General features: G+C 43.1%; 2 protein-coding genes across 2 annotated transcripts; one reads left to right on the top strand and one right to left on the bottom strand.

The window, feature by feature from the left end:
• Window positions 1–472: 472 nt before the first annotated feature.
• Window positions 473–4,495, bottom strand: LOC121610647 (2-iminobutanoate/2-iminopropanoate deaminase-like). The gene is made up of 6 exons (XM_041942864.1): window positions 4,357–4,495; window positions 3,494–3,599; window positions 3,134–3,188; window positions 2,973–3,041; window positions 1,011–1,066; window positions 473–916 (listed from the first exon to the last, which is right to left on the bottom strand). The coding sequence occupies exons 1-6, from the start codon at window positions 4,419–4,421 to the stop codon at window positions 857–859; spliced, it is 411 nt and encodes a 136-aa protein (XP_041798798.1). The 5' UTR covers window positions 4,422–4,495; the 3' UTR covers window positions 473–856.
• A 267-nt stretch (window positions 4,496–4,762) lies between these two features.
• Window positions 4,763–15,272, top strand: pop1 (POP1 homolog, ribonuclease P/MRP subunit). Its single transcript, XM_041941764.1, has 16 exons — window positions 4,763–4,864; window positions 5,098–5,209; window positions 5,887–6,027; window positions 6,301–6,476; window positions 6,611–6,871; window positions 6,971–7,058; window positions 7,246–7,424; window positions 7,633–7,907; window positions 8,039–8,132; window positions 8,229–8,337; window positions 8,463–8,582; window positions 10,417–10,538; window positions 10,712–10,903; window positions 11,502–11,656; window positions 12,914–13,150; window positions 13,831–15,272. Exons 2-16 carry the CDS (start codon window positions 5,101–5,103, stop codon window positions 14,522–14,524), a joined length of 2,952 nt encoding a protein of 983 aa, XP_041797698.1. The 5' UTR covers window positions 4,763–4,864; window positions 5,098–5,100; the 3' UTR covers window positions 14,525–15,272.
• The last annotated feature ends 208 nt before the right edge of the window (window positions 15,273–15,480 follow it).

The raw sequence follows: 15,480 nt of genomic DNA, 5'->3' as shown, positions 1-15,480 counted from the left end.
AATCAGCTGGAATAAAATTATGCAGATGTCCAGCCTTTCACAGCATGTTAACCTATCCCAGTTATACAATAGTCGTTCAAGAGTAGATTTTTTTTAAGATGTCTACAGTGAAAGAGGTTCACGCTAGTATTTCTATGATGATTATTTTGCTGTTGTTTAAGTTAAAGTCAAATGAGTGTAATAATATTGTTGCTGAACTCTCTATGCTCATAGCATGAGCCAAAAATCACTGAACACTGGTTTGAGCCAGACTGCTGCAATCTGTCATCTATTTTCAGCCATGATCTGAGGCCTAAGCCACACTGTCCTCATTATAAATGGTTTTCTATCCTGTGCAACCCTCGAGGCCTCTACAGATATCATCAATATATGAGAACTACGGTAATCACTAAGGAAGAACAAGAGACACGCATCACAAAGTGATCACCTATGTACAGTTTTGTTTTTATCAAGGAAACAAATCACCAGTTCATCAAATTAAAATATTTATTATTGAGTTATATTTGTTATCCATCCATCCTTCAGTCATGGGTCTAGCTCATGACAGTACTGTATTTCAGTAAGAGCAAACATGCTTAGATACTTAACAGCTATTGTAAGTGAAATGTGAGCACAGGGAATTTCAAATGCAGTGTTGTCTCCAAGCACGTCTCATCAATGTTAATAAGTCTGCCAGGTGACCTACAGCACGCTTATGACAGAGGTGACAAAAATTATGCATTTATAATAGAAATTATTAGCGCTATACAGGAATTTTGTTTGATCGATTCCTGACAAGTCGACAAAATAAGGCACATACTGTATATTCTTTAGTGATTGTAGGTTTTCCTGTTTTCCTGTTTGATAGATGTTCTTGTTAGGGAGCATTGATCAGAGGGCCCAACACAGCCACTGCTTCAATCTCAACCAGCCCACCCTAGAGAGAGAGACAGAGACCACACACCACAGACCTCAGTTTGAATCTGCGACAGAATCAATATAAAGGGCATATGTCTTCATCAAATACTTACTCTGGGAAGAGCAGCAACCTGGTAGGCAGCTCTGGCTGGGTAGTTAGTGATGAAGACTAGAGACACATTCAATGACGTTAGGTTACCAACAGACTAATAATTAAAAATGAAACAGACAGTCTGACACATAGACAGTATTTTAATGATGATGATGATGTCTAGGAGGGATGTGTTTACAGCAAATACGAGGCCAAACTTGGCTTTCTATTAAAAATCTGACAGTCAGTGTCCTCCACCTCTGATTTAAGGATATAATCAGCAGCATGTTAATATGAAATGCTCATTTTTCTCCTTTGTGCCACTGACTAATAGACAGTAACAGGCCTTGTTCATTGTAGATAGTTTGACTGTCACAGCAAGAAAAGCACAGGTTTAACTTACAACACTAATTAGGGGCTCTCATCCATTGTCCCAGGCAGTCTGAACAAGCAGTCCTTAGCGTTATTAGTTACACTCAGGTGTGTTTTCTGACACAGCAATCTTTGTGACTAAACACACATCCAGTTTATAACAGCTTTTGTATTTGTTGATGCTAACATTAAGGGTCAGGTGTTCAATCAGGAAAGTCCTCTTGCACGCAGGCAAATATGTGCTTTAGGGCAACACTAGCATGAGAGAACAGACAGCAAAATCAAAATCCTCAATCTTTGGAAAATTTGCATGAATTTCATTTGGCAAAAGCTCTCCAAAGTTTACATTTTACTGATATATTTCTCACAGCAAAACAGACAGGTACATTGACTTCTCTGCACACAGTACACTGTTACCCTTATAAAATTACTACATCACATCCCTGAGCCCTGCACAGCTTTGATAGCCACACAGGTAGTTTCACTCATTTTGCTCGAGTAGACCTGTTCACAATGATGGAAATGTCTCTGATATGATCTCATCTGATTAGTGTTGTGGAACCTGTTAGGGCAGGAGAACTTGGACCTGCTTTTCTTAGTGGTTCAATAAGCTTGGTGACATCAGTATAGCTACACCCAACTTCAACCCACGCAATAGCTTGAATAAGAACAAAACACCTGTGATACTGGTTCAGAGGAAGGCAGGTGTCCCACTACCTGTTTTATTCCTTGTTTTATTCTTAACCATCCACTTGAGTACCTGGAAACAGATCATGATATGCCATACCTTACACAACGATGAAGGCATACTTTTTCCCTCTAATGATGACTCCTTTTCCCCCTCCAAGAGCATCAGTGGGTATAGGGGTGCTCCTGTTACCATGCTTTAGTTAATAGAAAACTAATTCAAATGACACTGGAAAGAATATATCTATATAGAATATTTCTGTGTTCCCATGCGTAACTAGAGTTAAAGGATTTCTTGGCCATCTGTGGAGCATCAGATGTGGCATTTTGCGTGACACTTAGTCTAAGGCGTAATCCACAGGCAGCAGCAGCAGCTCAGGTTTCACTCCGCTTTGTGACTTAGCACACGTCAGCAGTCCCTGTACCAGCGTGGTCAGCTGTGTCTCAGAGCATTTGTTTCATACCTCTGAGTGCACATGCTCTGGATCCTTCTTGCCATATTTACATTATGAGGAGGCAAATTCAAGGAAAAATTCAGTGCTATGTCTGATCGGTTTTATGTAAAGGCACTTACAGTGAATGAATACAGAGTACATCACCATAGATAAGAAAAAGACAGGAAAGAAGAAACCAATGTATGGAGTGAAATCCGGGTAAGAGTGAAGACAGTATGTACAAAAGCAATGACTAGGCAGCTTCAAGCCAACCAAGTGAAACGCCGCCTATTCAACAACAAGTAATTACGCCTGGTTAATGCAGGTTCCCTGGATTGTGGTGCCACCTAGTGGCCAAGTCTGTATTGCAAGATGTGAGTGAAGAGATGTTGTAGTTACAAGTTTTTTTTTTAGTTTTTTTTCCCTTGATGTGGCTCACCAGCAAACTGCAAATAAAAAAACTAATTAATAAGTGAATCAATGATACTTACACTGCTTGTAAACATCGTTGACACTGGTGAAGTCATTCATGTCAGCTAAGAGAACTGTGGCTTTGACGACTGCAGGACATAACAGCAAAAAGCATGTTTTAGTTTTGCAATGAATTATTCTCCACGTGGTCTATTCAAAGTACAATAATTTTCAGACTCACCATTCTCATAACCACATCCAGCAGCTTTAAGGATTTCACCCATATTCACAAGAGCCTGTGGAACAATGACGGTGCTCTGTTCTTTAGGCTTTTATTTTTGATTTGCTAGTTTCTGAGAGAAGCTGATGATTAAAATAACACGAGAGGAAGCTCCTAAAGCAACATTCAACCTGACTTACTATCAATTCTAAATTCTAATTATACAGTATACTGCATTTAGAATAAAGTGGAGTAACAAGCAACCACATCATCCTCATCATAACAGTGAACAACTTCAATAATATCATGGAAAGTTTCCCATTTTCAGTGCTCCTGGTTTTTGAATGAATGATGGGCAGGTGGTCTGTGTGGGTTACCTACCTGTCTGGTTTGAGCCTGAACACCTCCTTCCACAAGCTGTCCACTGGTAGGATCCATCCCCAACTGCCCTGAGATGTACAAGGTCCGGTCCACCACTACTGCTTGGCTGGAGACAAACAAACAGGGGCGAAGAATCATCTACGTGATGTTAAAGGCTGTGCTGCCTCTTTGGCAGATGTTCAAGTTCCTGATAACGGCAAAATGCATGCCTCTTTGTACTTTGTATTACCCCTGTTTCACTTCACTATACCTCCTCTTACTTTTCTCTCTTATCAGCTCCCAGTGTGAATGCGGACTCACACTACTGGAAGTTCAGGTGCTTAAAGGAGGGATTTAAAGATAATGAATCTGGCAAACACACGCCTCTGTTGCACAGACAAATATAGATTTAGACAAATTATCTTTTTTCCCTTGAAGGCCCATTAACATGCTGAGTGTAAAAAACACCAACATACTGTCAGCCAGTGCTGCACTTTAATGCATTCATACTAAACTTGATAGAGAGAGAGCTGCATTGCGAGGAAACTTTTTAATGAAGAGCCCAGTGTGCGTGCTTAGCCTTACAATGGTTTACAAAGTTTAAAGTGCAATCCGAGTCCAAAAAACTTGTACTTTGCTCCCACGCACATCTCACTGAGTGACTACTGCTCCACCTCAAACCACGACAACCGGGCGACACAGTGCAATTAAACACAACTGTATGATTATATGGAAGAACCGAAAATAGCCAGAATTCACTTAACATCTTGCCAACACTCTTAGTATGAGGTCTCTAAACGTTATTTTGACTGGTAATTTAGGCCTGCAGCGTCAGCTGTGAGCCATCTGCCACTTGACGAACTGGAAGTTTCAACTGGTCTCACCTGTACGGGCCGATAGCAGCAGGAGCTTTAGCTGTGCTGATAATCCTCCTGAGAACTGCAGACATTTTAATGTGTTTTGAGTATGTATGCAACTAAACCAGGTGACTGAGACTGGTGCTGTGAGAGTGGAAGAAGCAAGGAGAAGTGGAGACTGCAGGCGCACGGGATGACACGAGAGCTGCCTTACCGTACATGACAGTGTAGACGCGCAAAAAAGTATTTTATTTTCCTTTTCTGGCACGAGTACGGGTATACCGACGTATTGTGTACTGAAATCAAAACTGGCCGTGAGACAGAAGAACGTCGTTTTCATGAGAATTTATGTTGTTTGGAACTGTAACTTTCAGTTGCGCCGATACACTACAAATCCCATGAAGACCCATATCCGGAAGCAAACATGAGCATCAAGCAGCCTGAGCAGCACTCACATGGTGGCTAACTGGAGAAACAGAAGACACCCACATTTTGGACAAAGCTCTGACAAACAAACATACTGGGGAATATAGAGGTGAACATATGGAAAGTAAACATTATGTAGTTAATCTGTAGATGTGTGTATTTGTATGTTTGTTAGTTAAACCAAAAACCCAACTTTACGTGGAGCAACGTGGCTAGCTAGTTGACGTTAGCAATCTTATTAGCAAGTCATATAAAGTCAGGTGTTTGGGGTGTCATGTTTTCGTTTGGCAAACAGCAAGAGTGACAGTTGGCGTGTCAAATGTTCCGTTTTGTTTTCTGTAGAAAATGTCTGGAGCTAAAGTGAAGATGCGGGGGAAGAAGATGAGGAACCAGCCCGTCAGTGTGCAGTATCCATCCAGCAGCACTCAGAACGGAGGAGACAGCCCGCTCGCCGGTACTGCGCCTTCATTTACCCGTTAGATCCCAGCATGTATGCGCCCATGACTTCGTCTCCTCTCGCAGCCTGCCTCATTCATCCCTCTCTGCGTGTGATTTAATTAACAGTAACAAACACAACGCTAAATATGTGCTATTTTACTGTCTTCATTTTATCCAAGATGTCATTGTGGACGTAGATTAAGCAAGATTTCATCTAAAGGGAGTTAAAACGTGATCAGCATTCAGGCTCGAATGAACTCGTTACTTGGAGTAAAAAAAAACAGCTCTTGTGCTGTAAAACTACTCCACCCCTGGTTTACTCTGTCAGTCAGTTAAATGAGTTCCTTTGAAATAATCTACTCAGACACAAATGTGGTGAGGAATGTGATGATCATGTCAGCATGTCATCAACAGGAGTATGTAAGTTATTAAAACTATGTTTTTGACACAGGGCTCCTCTTTAAGGCAGAACCACATAAATGAAGTAAGGTGAATACGAGCCACCTTAAGGCCCTTTTTTGTTTTTAACATGCTCAGTTACAAAAACAAAATGTTAGATAATCAGATTACAACAAGATACCTGCCATATAGGCAATGGGGTCTGTGGCCATGAGGTAGTTGTCTGTTTTGCCTGCCTTGGACAATTTTTGCCTGTGATGGCCCTGAAATTACTAAATATCAAACTTCCCAAAGGTGGAGGTGGAGATGATGGTCCATCTAACATCCACCCGTCTACAGAAAGACCAAAGAATCCTCATCAACACGGTGGATGGGTCCGTGGACACCAGAAAGATGGTGGAGGCTACGCCAAGGAGATGCCCAAGTACATCACTGGTGAAGACATTGTCCTACTTCTACAAATTGCTGCATGCTGTAAATGAGGAGTTTTTGTGTTAGCGGATCACATAATGACTTCACAAACCTCTGTGATTGTCTAATGAGAAATCCTAATAACTATTAAAGTCTATCTTTCATCATTTATTATCCTGCAGGCCAGAGAAAATGATCAGATTGACATTGCTTATAAACTGAAAATTCAGCGTCACAGTCAGATTAAGGACATTTAAAATTTAGTGCCACCATTCTTCTCCTCCCATCCCTGTTCAGCTGGAGCTTTTGCCAGGGCCAGAGCGGCAGAGGTGAGTGCCATGTTGAAAGCTGTCACCAAGACAACAGGCAGCTGCCATGTGTTTGGAGCCCTGCCCAAACACATGAGGAGACGGGCCATGAGCCACAACACCAAGCGGCTCCCTCGCAGACTGAGAGACGTGGCCAACAGAATGGTAAATTTCAGAATGTTTCCTTTTAACATCTTAATGTCCCACTTAAGACTTGGAGGTCTGTTTCAAGTAGCAGGTTTCACTCTCCTCTGAGTACCTGTGACATGTTTCGTGACATTTCGGTTTCCTTCCTCCAGCGGGAGAAGAGTCTCCAGGCCGGCTCAAAGAAGAAAAAGGAACAGGCAAAGAGCAAGAGCCGCAAGGCCCGCCGCCGGCACGGAAACCTGCTGCTGGAGTTTAACCGTCGGCAGAGGAAGAACATGTGGCTGGAGACGCACATTTGGCATGCCAAGCGCTTTCACATGGTTAAAAAGTGGGGCTACTGCCTCGGAGACAGACCCACGTACAAATGCTACCGGCCTTGCTACAGGGCAATGAGCAGCCACTGCCTGCTGCAGGTAACTGTCACAGAATTGGTGGGTTGGGTTTAATTTTTGTTACAAAATAGGAGGAGTTGCAGTACAATAAGCATGACTTGTCTGGTTTTGTCGTCCCAGGACCTTTCTTACTACTGCTGCATAGAACTACAGGGAGAGGAAGACAAGCTGCTGGCTTCCCTGTCACAGCTGACCAGCAAGGAGGCCGGTGAGAATGCACCGTACTCCATCCACCAATACATACATTTTGTCTTTATTCAGAGTGTGCAAAAGCGGGGAATTTAAACCTATTTTCTCCAGGCATCCTTACTGTTGAGTTTTGAGTGGTAGTCTGTGTTTCAGTGATGAAAGTTTAAGTTCATTTGGACTAATGTGCATGTGGTGTGTGTTTCCAGGTCCTACATTTGCTGCAGCTCTGAGTCTATCAGGGCGAAGACAAGGCAGTGTGGTGGTGTACAGAGCGGGACAGTACCCCTCACAGCCTCTGGGCCCTGTCACCTTTCTCTGGAGACCCCGTACACAAGGCTCAACCCACAGGCAGCTGTGGATTTGGGCTCACCCCACTATTAAAAAGGTATAGTAGGTTTTAGGGGTGTTATAGGTTATTGTTGACTGATATAAATCAGACTAACTGCATTATGAAAATGTAAAATATTTGCCTGTATAATTACATATATCCTGAAAAATGTTAATTTTATGGTTTAATTTTAGTAGGTATGATAGTAAAAGCAGAGACAAAGTCAGCCAGACTGTTAACTCCAGTAACTGTGTGCTCCTTGCAGGACCTTCTTCTAGAGTTACAAACTGTGTGCCAGTGTTGTGAGCCTGTCGTTCCTCCAGTTGTTGCAGTGGTTACACCTCCTGAGGTCGTTTCCACCCAAGAACCAGAACCAAAACCTGAAGAGATCCCTGAGGCCAAGCTGGTAACTGGAACCAAGAGAAAGCGAACCAGTAAGGATGCCAGTGGACCTCCGGCCAAGAAGATCCTGGGAGATGGAACCAGATCTCCCACCACCCCGGTTACCTGGAGGTCAAACTCAACTGGAATAATTATAAAGTTAGTGTAGTCTTGAATTTAATTGAGATGCCAAATGAGTAAAATTTGGCTTAAATGAATAACTTCCTCTCCAAATGTTGATAGGAATTATTTTGTCTGAAATTTTTGTGTTTCTCATGGATCTGTTGCAGTGATCTCACGTTGGAGATTGTACGCTATCGCCTGATTGGACCACAGTCACATTCTGTTCTGGCGGAAACTTTGGAGGCCGCTACAGACTGTAATGTAAGAATTAGAGTTTTAGCAACATGAATAGCCTGTGTTATACATTTTCATTTCACAGTGAGGAAGTGTTTTATGTGAGTTCTTCTTTCTTTTAAGGAAATGAATAAATCTCAGCCCTCTTCCCTCTGGTGGCCTGAGCACTGCAAAGATGAGGAGAAGATGAATCTGCATCAACAACAAGCTGGTGTTTATCACACCCTGAAAGGTCTATTGTTCTTCTGTTCTCAACATTAATCAAAATATCACTGTTTCTGTCACATAGGAGTTACTTTCTGCCATCAGTTTGTGTGTGCGTGTGCTTAACTAAACACGACTGTGCAATTCATCCAGGCATCTATTCGACTGGAGAGCTCCCCTCGGGCACAGTGCTGGGTCTGACTGTAGATGACCCCAGGCTGACGTTGCCAACAAAGAAGGTTAAAGCTTTGCCGTGTGTAAAGCAGGCACAAGGTAAAATCTGACCTACCAGACAGATGAGGAGTGTGGTCTGTTTACACATACACATGGTTAAAGGAGCATAAAAATCATAGATTATTTCCCCAGACTTGAACCATTCAGCAACTGGTATTATATCATACTCTGTTTCCTAGTGGGGACTTGTACGTCATACAGTGTGCAGATGGACATAATGTTCCTTTTCTTATATGGAAACAGAAACCTGACCATTAAATAAGACACATATCTATAGCTGAGCACAGAATCAGTCTGTTGTTTCTGGTCCTGAGGTTGTTTCAGTGAGTACACATCTGGTTCTGTGCTCCAGGGGGCCTCTGCCTGGCCATGCAGATGTTCCAGGTTCGAATCCTGGCAGGACCCTGTACTCCAAACGCTCCCTCAGTGACTGACAACAGCTGATTCACTGTCTATGAAGAGATACTGAAAAGATGAGGGATTGTTTTCAACCGTAGACTGCATACAACATGAAATAGTCACCCTGACGTCACCTATAGATCTCTGAAGAACCACTGTGAAGCTCAGCGACAGTGGCTCTGGCCGCCGCCATCTTTGCAGCGCCTGATTCCACCCAATCCGTGACTAATCCAAAAATAAGCAAAGAGGTGGCGCTGAGGCGGCCCGAATGAAGCCTGTTTGCTAAAACTGAGCGCCAGAGTGTTACATGTTTGTTTCTGCTGTGAAGTTGGGTATTTTAATAGGGACACTATGGGGACTGCCTCACTTTTGGAACCAGCCACAAGTGGCCATTCGAGGAACTGCAGTTTTTGGCACTTCCGCGTTGGCTTCATTTTTCAGATCTGGATGTTGCTGCTTTCAACCAGTGCCTTCATGTTTGTAGTTTTTAGCGTAATTTTGCTTTTCTGATGAACCTTTTGTCAGTGCCTTTAATGAAGAGCTTCTTTCTGTTTGTGTATGTCTTTATTTAACATCCAAAGAAAATCCAGTCAAACAAATACAATGACATTACAGTGATAATACCATAATTCCAATCTGTTATGCTTGAAGTAGTGTTATGTCAACGCTCACACACACCCTTGCTTACTTTGCATCTTGTGTTTTATTCATTGGACCACCATCCTCACCAATCTTGCATTTATAGATTGAAAATCAACCATAAACAAACATGAGATATTTCTTGCTTTGCATTAGTATTCACCGGCAGCTTGATCAGCATTAGCAGCGACAGCAGCCAGGATAATCAGGCCTGGCTGTAAAATAACCAGGATTATTCTGCAAGTTTGTGACTTGTCATCACTGACGAAAACCTTAAAATGGGGACACATCTCCTCGTCACTGTTTCTCAGTGTGAGAAGCAGAACAGCAGGGGGTGTCTTTAATTTCATTAGAGATATTTAAAGTTGAAGTGTTTAGCTGAGCTGCTCACTGGCTGACATCCACTGGGGCTAAATGACTGTGCAACTGTATGATTTCACCCAAACTGATTGGTGTTGCAGCCACTTTAGCGAGTAATATTTAGAAGTGACTCATTGTGTTTATATCAATTCTCCACATGGAAGGAGTTCCAGACCTGCCTGAAGAATTGTTTACGGAGTTCCCTTGTTAATGTAGCAGATTAAAACCTGGAACAGGTCGTTTTACAGTAAACCTTTAAAGAGTAAACCTTTAACAGGCAGTAGGATGATTTGTAGGATAAACACATATCTGATTTCACTCTATATCTTTCCAAAATATTGTGTACCTGTAAAACCTGTGATCAGTTCACTGTAATGTAGATGTTTGGTTGTGAATCAGATGTAGTGAGCTTCGCATGTCTCTCCTGACACTGGGGATGCTAGTCATACAGGAGCATGCCGTGTGTTTGTTTTAGAGGTGGACGAAGAGAAGAGGAGGGAGCTGATGCTGCGTGGCGCACCTGAACACTGCTGCCAGAGTTACCTGTGGGAGCAATCTGTCCGTGATAATGTCACTGATAACAAGATATCAGAGCAGGTACTTCATGTTACTACTAGAAATGTCATGCAGTCATTTTCAGTAATTCCTATTGTAGTTTTTCTCACAGTATACTGTGTGTTCCTTTTCTTTTCACTTTGTTCTACATTTGAAAGTACAGCTAAGCTCAGACGTTGCTCTTACTGCTAGTGTTTTCTGCCCATTGCCTGCAGGAGTTGAACCGTATGAGAAGTGAGGTGCTGGTGCCGGGCTCCAGGCTGAGCCCCACTCCCCCGCAGGGCAGAGTCCCCATCCTGCTGGTTCACCAGCCTGGTAAGCAGGTGGGACACGAGATGAGCTCCTGGGGTGCTGGATGGGACCTGCTGCTTCCTAAAGGATGGGGCATGGCCTTCTGGGTCCCACTGGTAGGTAGCATGGACAGTGCTTTTATTTGATTTGAATCCGACTTTATTGTCTCTTCATTTCTGCAAGGAAATAGTGGTTTTGGAAAAATTTCGTTTCCCCTACAGTAGTAGAAGTTTGGTTTGACTTGGGTTGAAACACAGTTAAAGTATCCAGTCCATTATGATGAGCTGCTGCCTGTCTTACTGCTTCATGTGGTGTTGAAACCAGCACCATTTCACATACTCTAATACTGGCTCTTTTAGACATTAATGCATATCAGCTACTGAATGTCATACCAGAGTGATAAGGCCTTCTTATGATGAATATTGGTTTAAACTACAAATGTGTAGGTTTCCTCTTCAGGTGCTGTGCGGCTGTGTGTGCACAGCGTATAATGCAGTGGATGTCTGTATGGAGGCTCTGTGAAAGATGTTTTCATTATTTGTTTGCCTCGCCCATGTTTTGGGGCAATTCCATTTTGTTTGGACATGAACTGTGAAAATGTTAAATGTACCTTGAAATTTAAAGGCAGACTAGAAGCCCTCAGGTTTGCTTTGTATGTCAAGTTCCCTAAAATCTACTGTTTACTCTTTTCTGCCTCGTTTCTCCCTCTGCCAGATGTACAGAGGAGTTCGCATTGGAGGGCTGAACATGAGTCTGAAACACTCTCAGAATAAAGGAGCGCCCCACTTCCCCCATGATTACCCAGACTGCCCCGCAGGCGCTCGCTTTCAGGAGGAGCAGGAGGCAGAGTTCCTGGACAAGTTCAAAAGGTCAGCTGAAGCGTGAGCAGGAACCAAAAAATGGTCATGCTGATTTTGATTATTGTTATCAGAAACATGGTAAGGACTGTTTTCAGTGGGGACATCTTGTGCTGCCAAAGCTTTTGTGTATCTTGTAATATTATTTTGGCATCTAACTAGTCTGTCAGCCTGCTGAAAGAAAACAGGATCTCAAGAACTTGGCCAGAATATAGAAGGTCCATTTTACTGATGGACATGTTTCAACAATATATTTTAATCAACCACTGGCAAACTTGATGTGACCCTTTTAACTGTGAGGGGAAATGTTTTCAGTTAAATAAACAAAGTTGGTGATAATGATACTGAGTTATATTTGTCCATTGAAAATATTTAAAAGAATGCATCACTAGAAATATTCTAGGAGGTTATTTCTTATTTCACCATTTTAATTCTGCTTAATTGTCCAAATTATTTTTGTGTTAACTTTAATGTACTCACATTGCCTGACCTCTTCTCCCCTGAGTGCACACAGATCTGTTTCTCTCCTGCTGTAAGGGTCCGCTCTGTTGAAAAATTTTTTTTTTTTTTTGAGTTTTATAAAGTCACCAAAAAACACCACTCACATTGTGGATTTTTCACCCGCGATTCCCTTATCACTACTGCAGGTGAGCCGCGTGTGGAGTAGGCTTGTTGTTAATGATGTAGCCAATTGAAACGATCAAAACCGAATGGAACCGAATGACATCGGCACCAACCAGGTGCACTTGCAAGCTTTTACAAAACCACAGCATAAGTAGGCCTGCATTAAACAGAGGCCCACTTGTCAATAATGGCATTGTCGTTCTCTTGGCCGGATAAAAAGGCAAAAATGCTAAAATGGGTCGTCAAATATACTTTAGTGGCTGTTGGTATACCTGAGCAGGCTGCCCAAGTGAAGAATATGTGTGGGAAACACTGGAAGATGCTTTGTAGTGGTCTGTTTACCGTGTACCATATGACTGTGCAATCATCTGCTAGGAAAAGATAATATTCACTTGCCCGCCGTCTGAGTAAGTGGTGAAAATGTCAGTGGATTAGAGGTTTTGATAGAGGGAAGCACTCCAAAGCTCTGACCCCAGTTAATTTCCATTATGCAGATCTTTCCCACCGTGCAGATGAGATGGTAATAAGGCTGCATGCTGCTTTTCCCCCGACTATCCGCTGCTCAGCAGTCATGATTTGTTTCATAAGTTGGCAGGTTTGCCCCGGCAGTTTGACAAGGGTTTGACCTTCTGACCTCTCCTGTAGGCGTCCGCCCGCCAAAAGGACCAATTACATTAAACATGGCTGTCTGGCACCGTTCCGTTGCCCGTGGCAACAGCTGGCCGAGGAGTGGGAGCTTATCTCGAGGGAAGGAGGAGAGGAGAGGAGAGGAGACAGGCAGACCCAAACCACAACAGAGGCTGCCACAGTGATGGAGGAGGAGATGACATCACGTAGAGATATCAGTGTAACAAAGCCTCAGAGCTGCGTCACTGTACTGAGGTGAATGTTTGTCTTTACTTCTTTGGTGTTTGTAATTTATTCCTTTTTTTTTATCCTCTCCCTTATCTTATTGTGGAAAATAAACTAATATGAGTATTGACTCAAAACACACACCCACTGTAGGTTTAGCCAAGCTCCCTTCAGACGTTTAACATCCTGCACATTTAAATCACACTTCTAACAATATTAATGCAGTTGACTTTTAAAGGTCCCTTGAGCAGAAATGCACAGTTTTTGGGGCTACAGGCTCCAATCATCACTTACTTCTTTCCTATTTTTTATTAAGAGACCCCGGCGCTGCTTTTGACAGGCTTGATGCATGGTGCTTCTCCAGTCTACCTCCCTTTCATCATAATGTCCCTGATGAGAATACCCAAAGTACATCCAGCCTGAAATTGCTGCAATATATCACAGAGATTAGGAGAGGGGAAGAATTGCATCTATCCTCATAAAACCATCACACAAGCTCTGAGTAATGACTGACTTTATGAGAGAAAAATTGGATTGATTTTCACTGTCCATTGGCTGCCTTTTTGTTTTCAGCATTAGGAATTAAAAAGGTTCTTCAACCAATTTTTATGTCTCTCAGGATGCTTAATGGGGCCAATGAAAATGCAACTTTTCTTTGATTGTTAATCGCCTGTTAAAAATGGATATTGGTTGTTGTTTATGCTTCCTAGGAACAGAAAGTCACTGAGGCTGCTCTCTGGTTGGTGCAGACCCACGACATCTAAAGGTCAGAAGCTGTGCCGCGCAGGGGGGGTGCCACCTCTGGACCGTTCGGCTGCGACAGCTTTTCTTACCGCACATGGGATGAGTCTGGTGTGGGTGCGCCTGTCACTTCTGTCCAAGGGCAAACCAGAGCTCCACGCCATGGTGTGTGTGCCAACCGCAGACGACCTGCAGCTGCTGAACAAAGGGCTCAGCAGCAGCGGCCCCCAGGAGCCCCCGCACAGAGACCACTTCAAAAGCAGAATTAAACGCAGGAAGAAGGGCCCCAAGAAAGCCGCTACATCCGCTTTGTCTTCTAAGACCGAGGGAAAAGAGCCAGAACTTCCCACTGCCTCTGAACCAAACTCCACCACATCTGAAGACACCAAATCGTCCTCCCAGTCTTCCTCCAACCTCATCTTCGGGCTGTGGCCGGATCCTCTGCCGAGTGTCACCTCTCACTGCTCCCGGGTGACCGTAGGCTGGGTCACTCAGGGTGACTTCTCCCTGTCTGCTGGCTGCGGGGAGGCTCTGGGGTTTGTCAGCGTTGCCGGTCTGCTTAACACCCTCCTCAACCAGCCGACAGAACACAGAGGCACGTTGCTGCTACGCAACCCCACCTCCCTGCACTACCGCTTTGCTAAAATCAACATAGAGGTCTGATTGAAGTGTCCAAGCTTATGCAGAACTTCCAGAAAGCTGAATTCTTGGTTAACGTAGGACGATCAACTCGACGTGCGCCCCGCAGAAGCCTGAAATTAAATGTCATCAAGTAGCATGATGCTTCACTTGCTAAGTGATCCCTGTGCCTTGACAGTTGCTTGCTTGGACTGTGCCATCATCCACTCTATAGTGTTGGTTGAAGACTTAATGACATGCATGGGGCATAACATTTTTAGTTGTGTATATTATAGTGTGGGACGTGACGTCCACATTATTTCAGTTGAAAAAGGCTGGTTGTTCAGATTTGTTTCCATGTCACTGCCTTTGTGCTCCACAAAGGGATCAGTTAAACTCTGCAACTGAATGAAAGCCTTGGTTTTAGTTAGACTTGTTCAGCCTTTTATCAAGTGGGTTTCCAAAATGAATTCATTTATGAGTTATTTTTACATCCCTCTGTGTCCATGCTAATGACACTGAGAGGAATTATGTTTGTGGACATCTATGACCTTTAAAGAAGTCAAACTGATGGGTTTGGATTTGAGAAAAGTGACAGTTTCTGTTTCAAAATACCACTACATTGAAAATGTTTTGTTTGAACATAAGCGAATAAAACACCCATACTGCACATGATAGAATATGCCATCTGTGGGTAATTAGTGTAGCTTTCTCATGTGTAAATTCATACAAATAATTATGTGACTTCCAACACTGAAATATGCGTTATGGACTGGCCCTTATAAGCAAATGCATTCTTTTTATAGTTACACTGGCATGAACACTGGTTTCCCACACATCCCATAATGTGTAGGTGGCAGATAAGAGTTTTGTTGCTTGGCAACACTTAAGTTTGGTAGCAGCTGAGTATGTAGTCTGAGGTTTATTTGAGGTAAATATGGGCAGGCAGGCTGTGCATTAGTGCTTTTTTATATTACTACTCCATGGAAACGTGCTTGAGA

Source organism: Chelmon rostratus, chromosome 8 (genome assembly GCF_017976325.1).
Source record: "Chelmon rostratus isolate fCheRos1 chromosome 8, fCheRos1.pri, whole genome shotgun sequence".
Taxonomy (NCBI): domain Eukaryota; kingdom Metazoa; phylum Chordata; class Actinopteri; order Chaetodontiformes; family Chaetodontidae; genus Chelmon; species Chelmon rostratus.
The sequence above is the reverse complement of the archived record's forward strand: the minus strand, read 5'-3'. Positions and strand labels throughout refer to the sequence as shown.

Bases quoted from the DNA above. Each gene is read 5' to 3' on its own strand.
- LOC121610647 (XM_041942864.1), bottom strand. From the start codon at position 4,421: ATGTCTGCAGTTCTCAGGAGGATTATCAGCACAGCTAAAGCTCCTGCT. The intron at 3,600-4,356 runs GTGAGACCAGTT...GTTTGTCTCCAG, and splicing joins GCTGCTATCGGCCCGTACAG to CCAAGCAGTAGTGGTGGACC. The intron at 1,067-2,972 runs GTAAGTATCATT...ATGTGTCTCTAG, and splicing joins CAACGATGTTTACAAGCAGT to TCTTCATCACTAACTACCCA.
- pop1 (XM_041941764.1), top strand. From the start codon at position 5,101: ATGTCTGGAGCTAAAGTGAAGATGCGGGGGAAGAAGATGAGGAACCAG. The intron at 6,028-6,300 runs GTGAAGACATTG...ATCCCTGTTCAG, and splicing joins GATGCCCAAGTACATCACTG to CTGGAGCTTTTGCCAGGGCC. The intron at 7,908-8,038 runs GTTAGTGTAGTC...GATCTGTTGCAG, and splicing joins TCAACTGGAATAATTATAAA to TGATCTCACGTTGGAGATTG.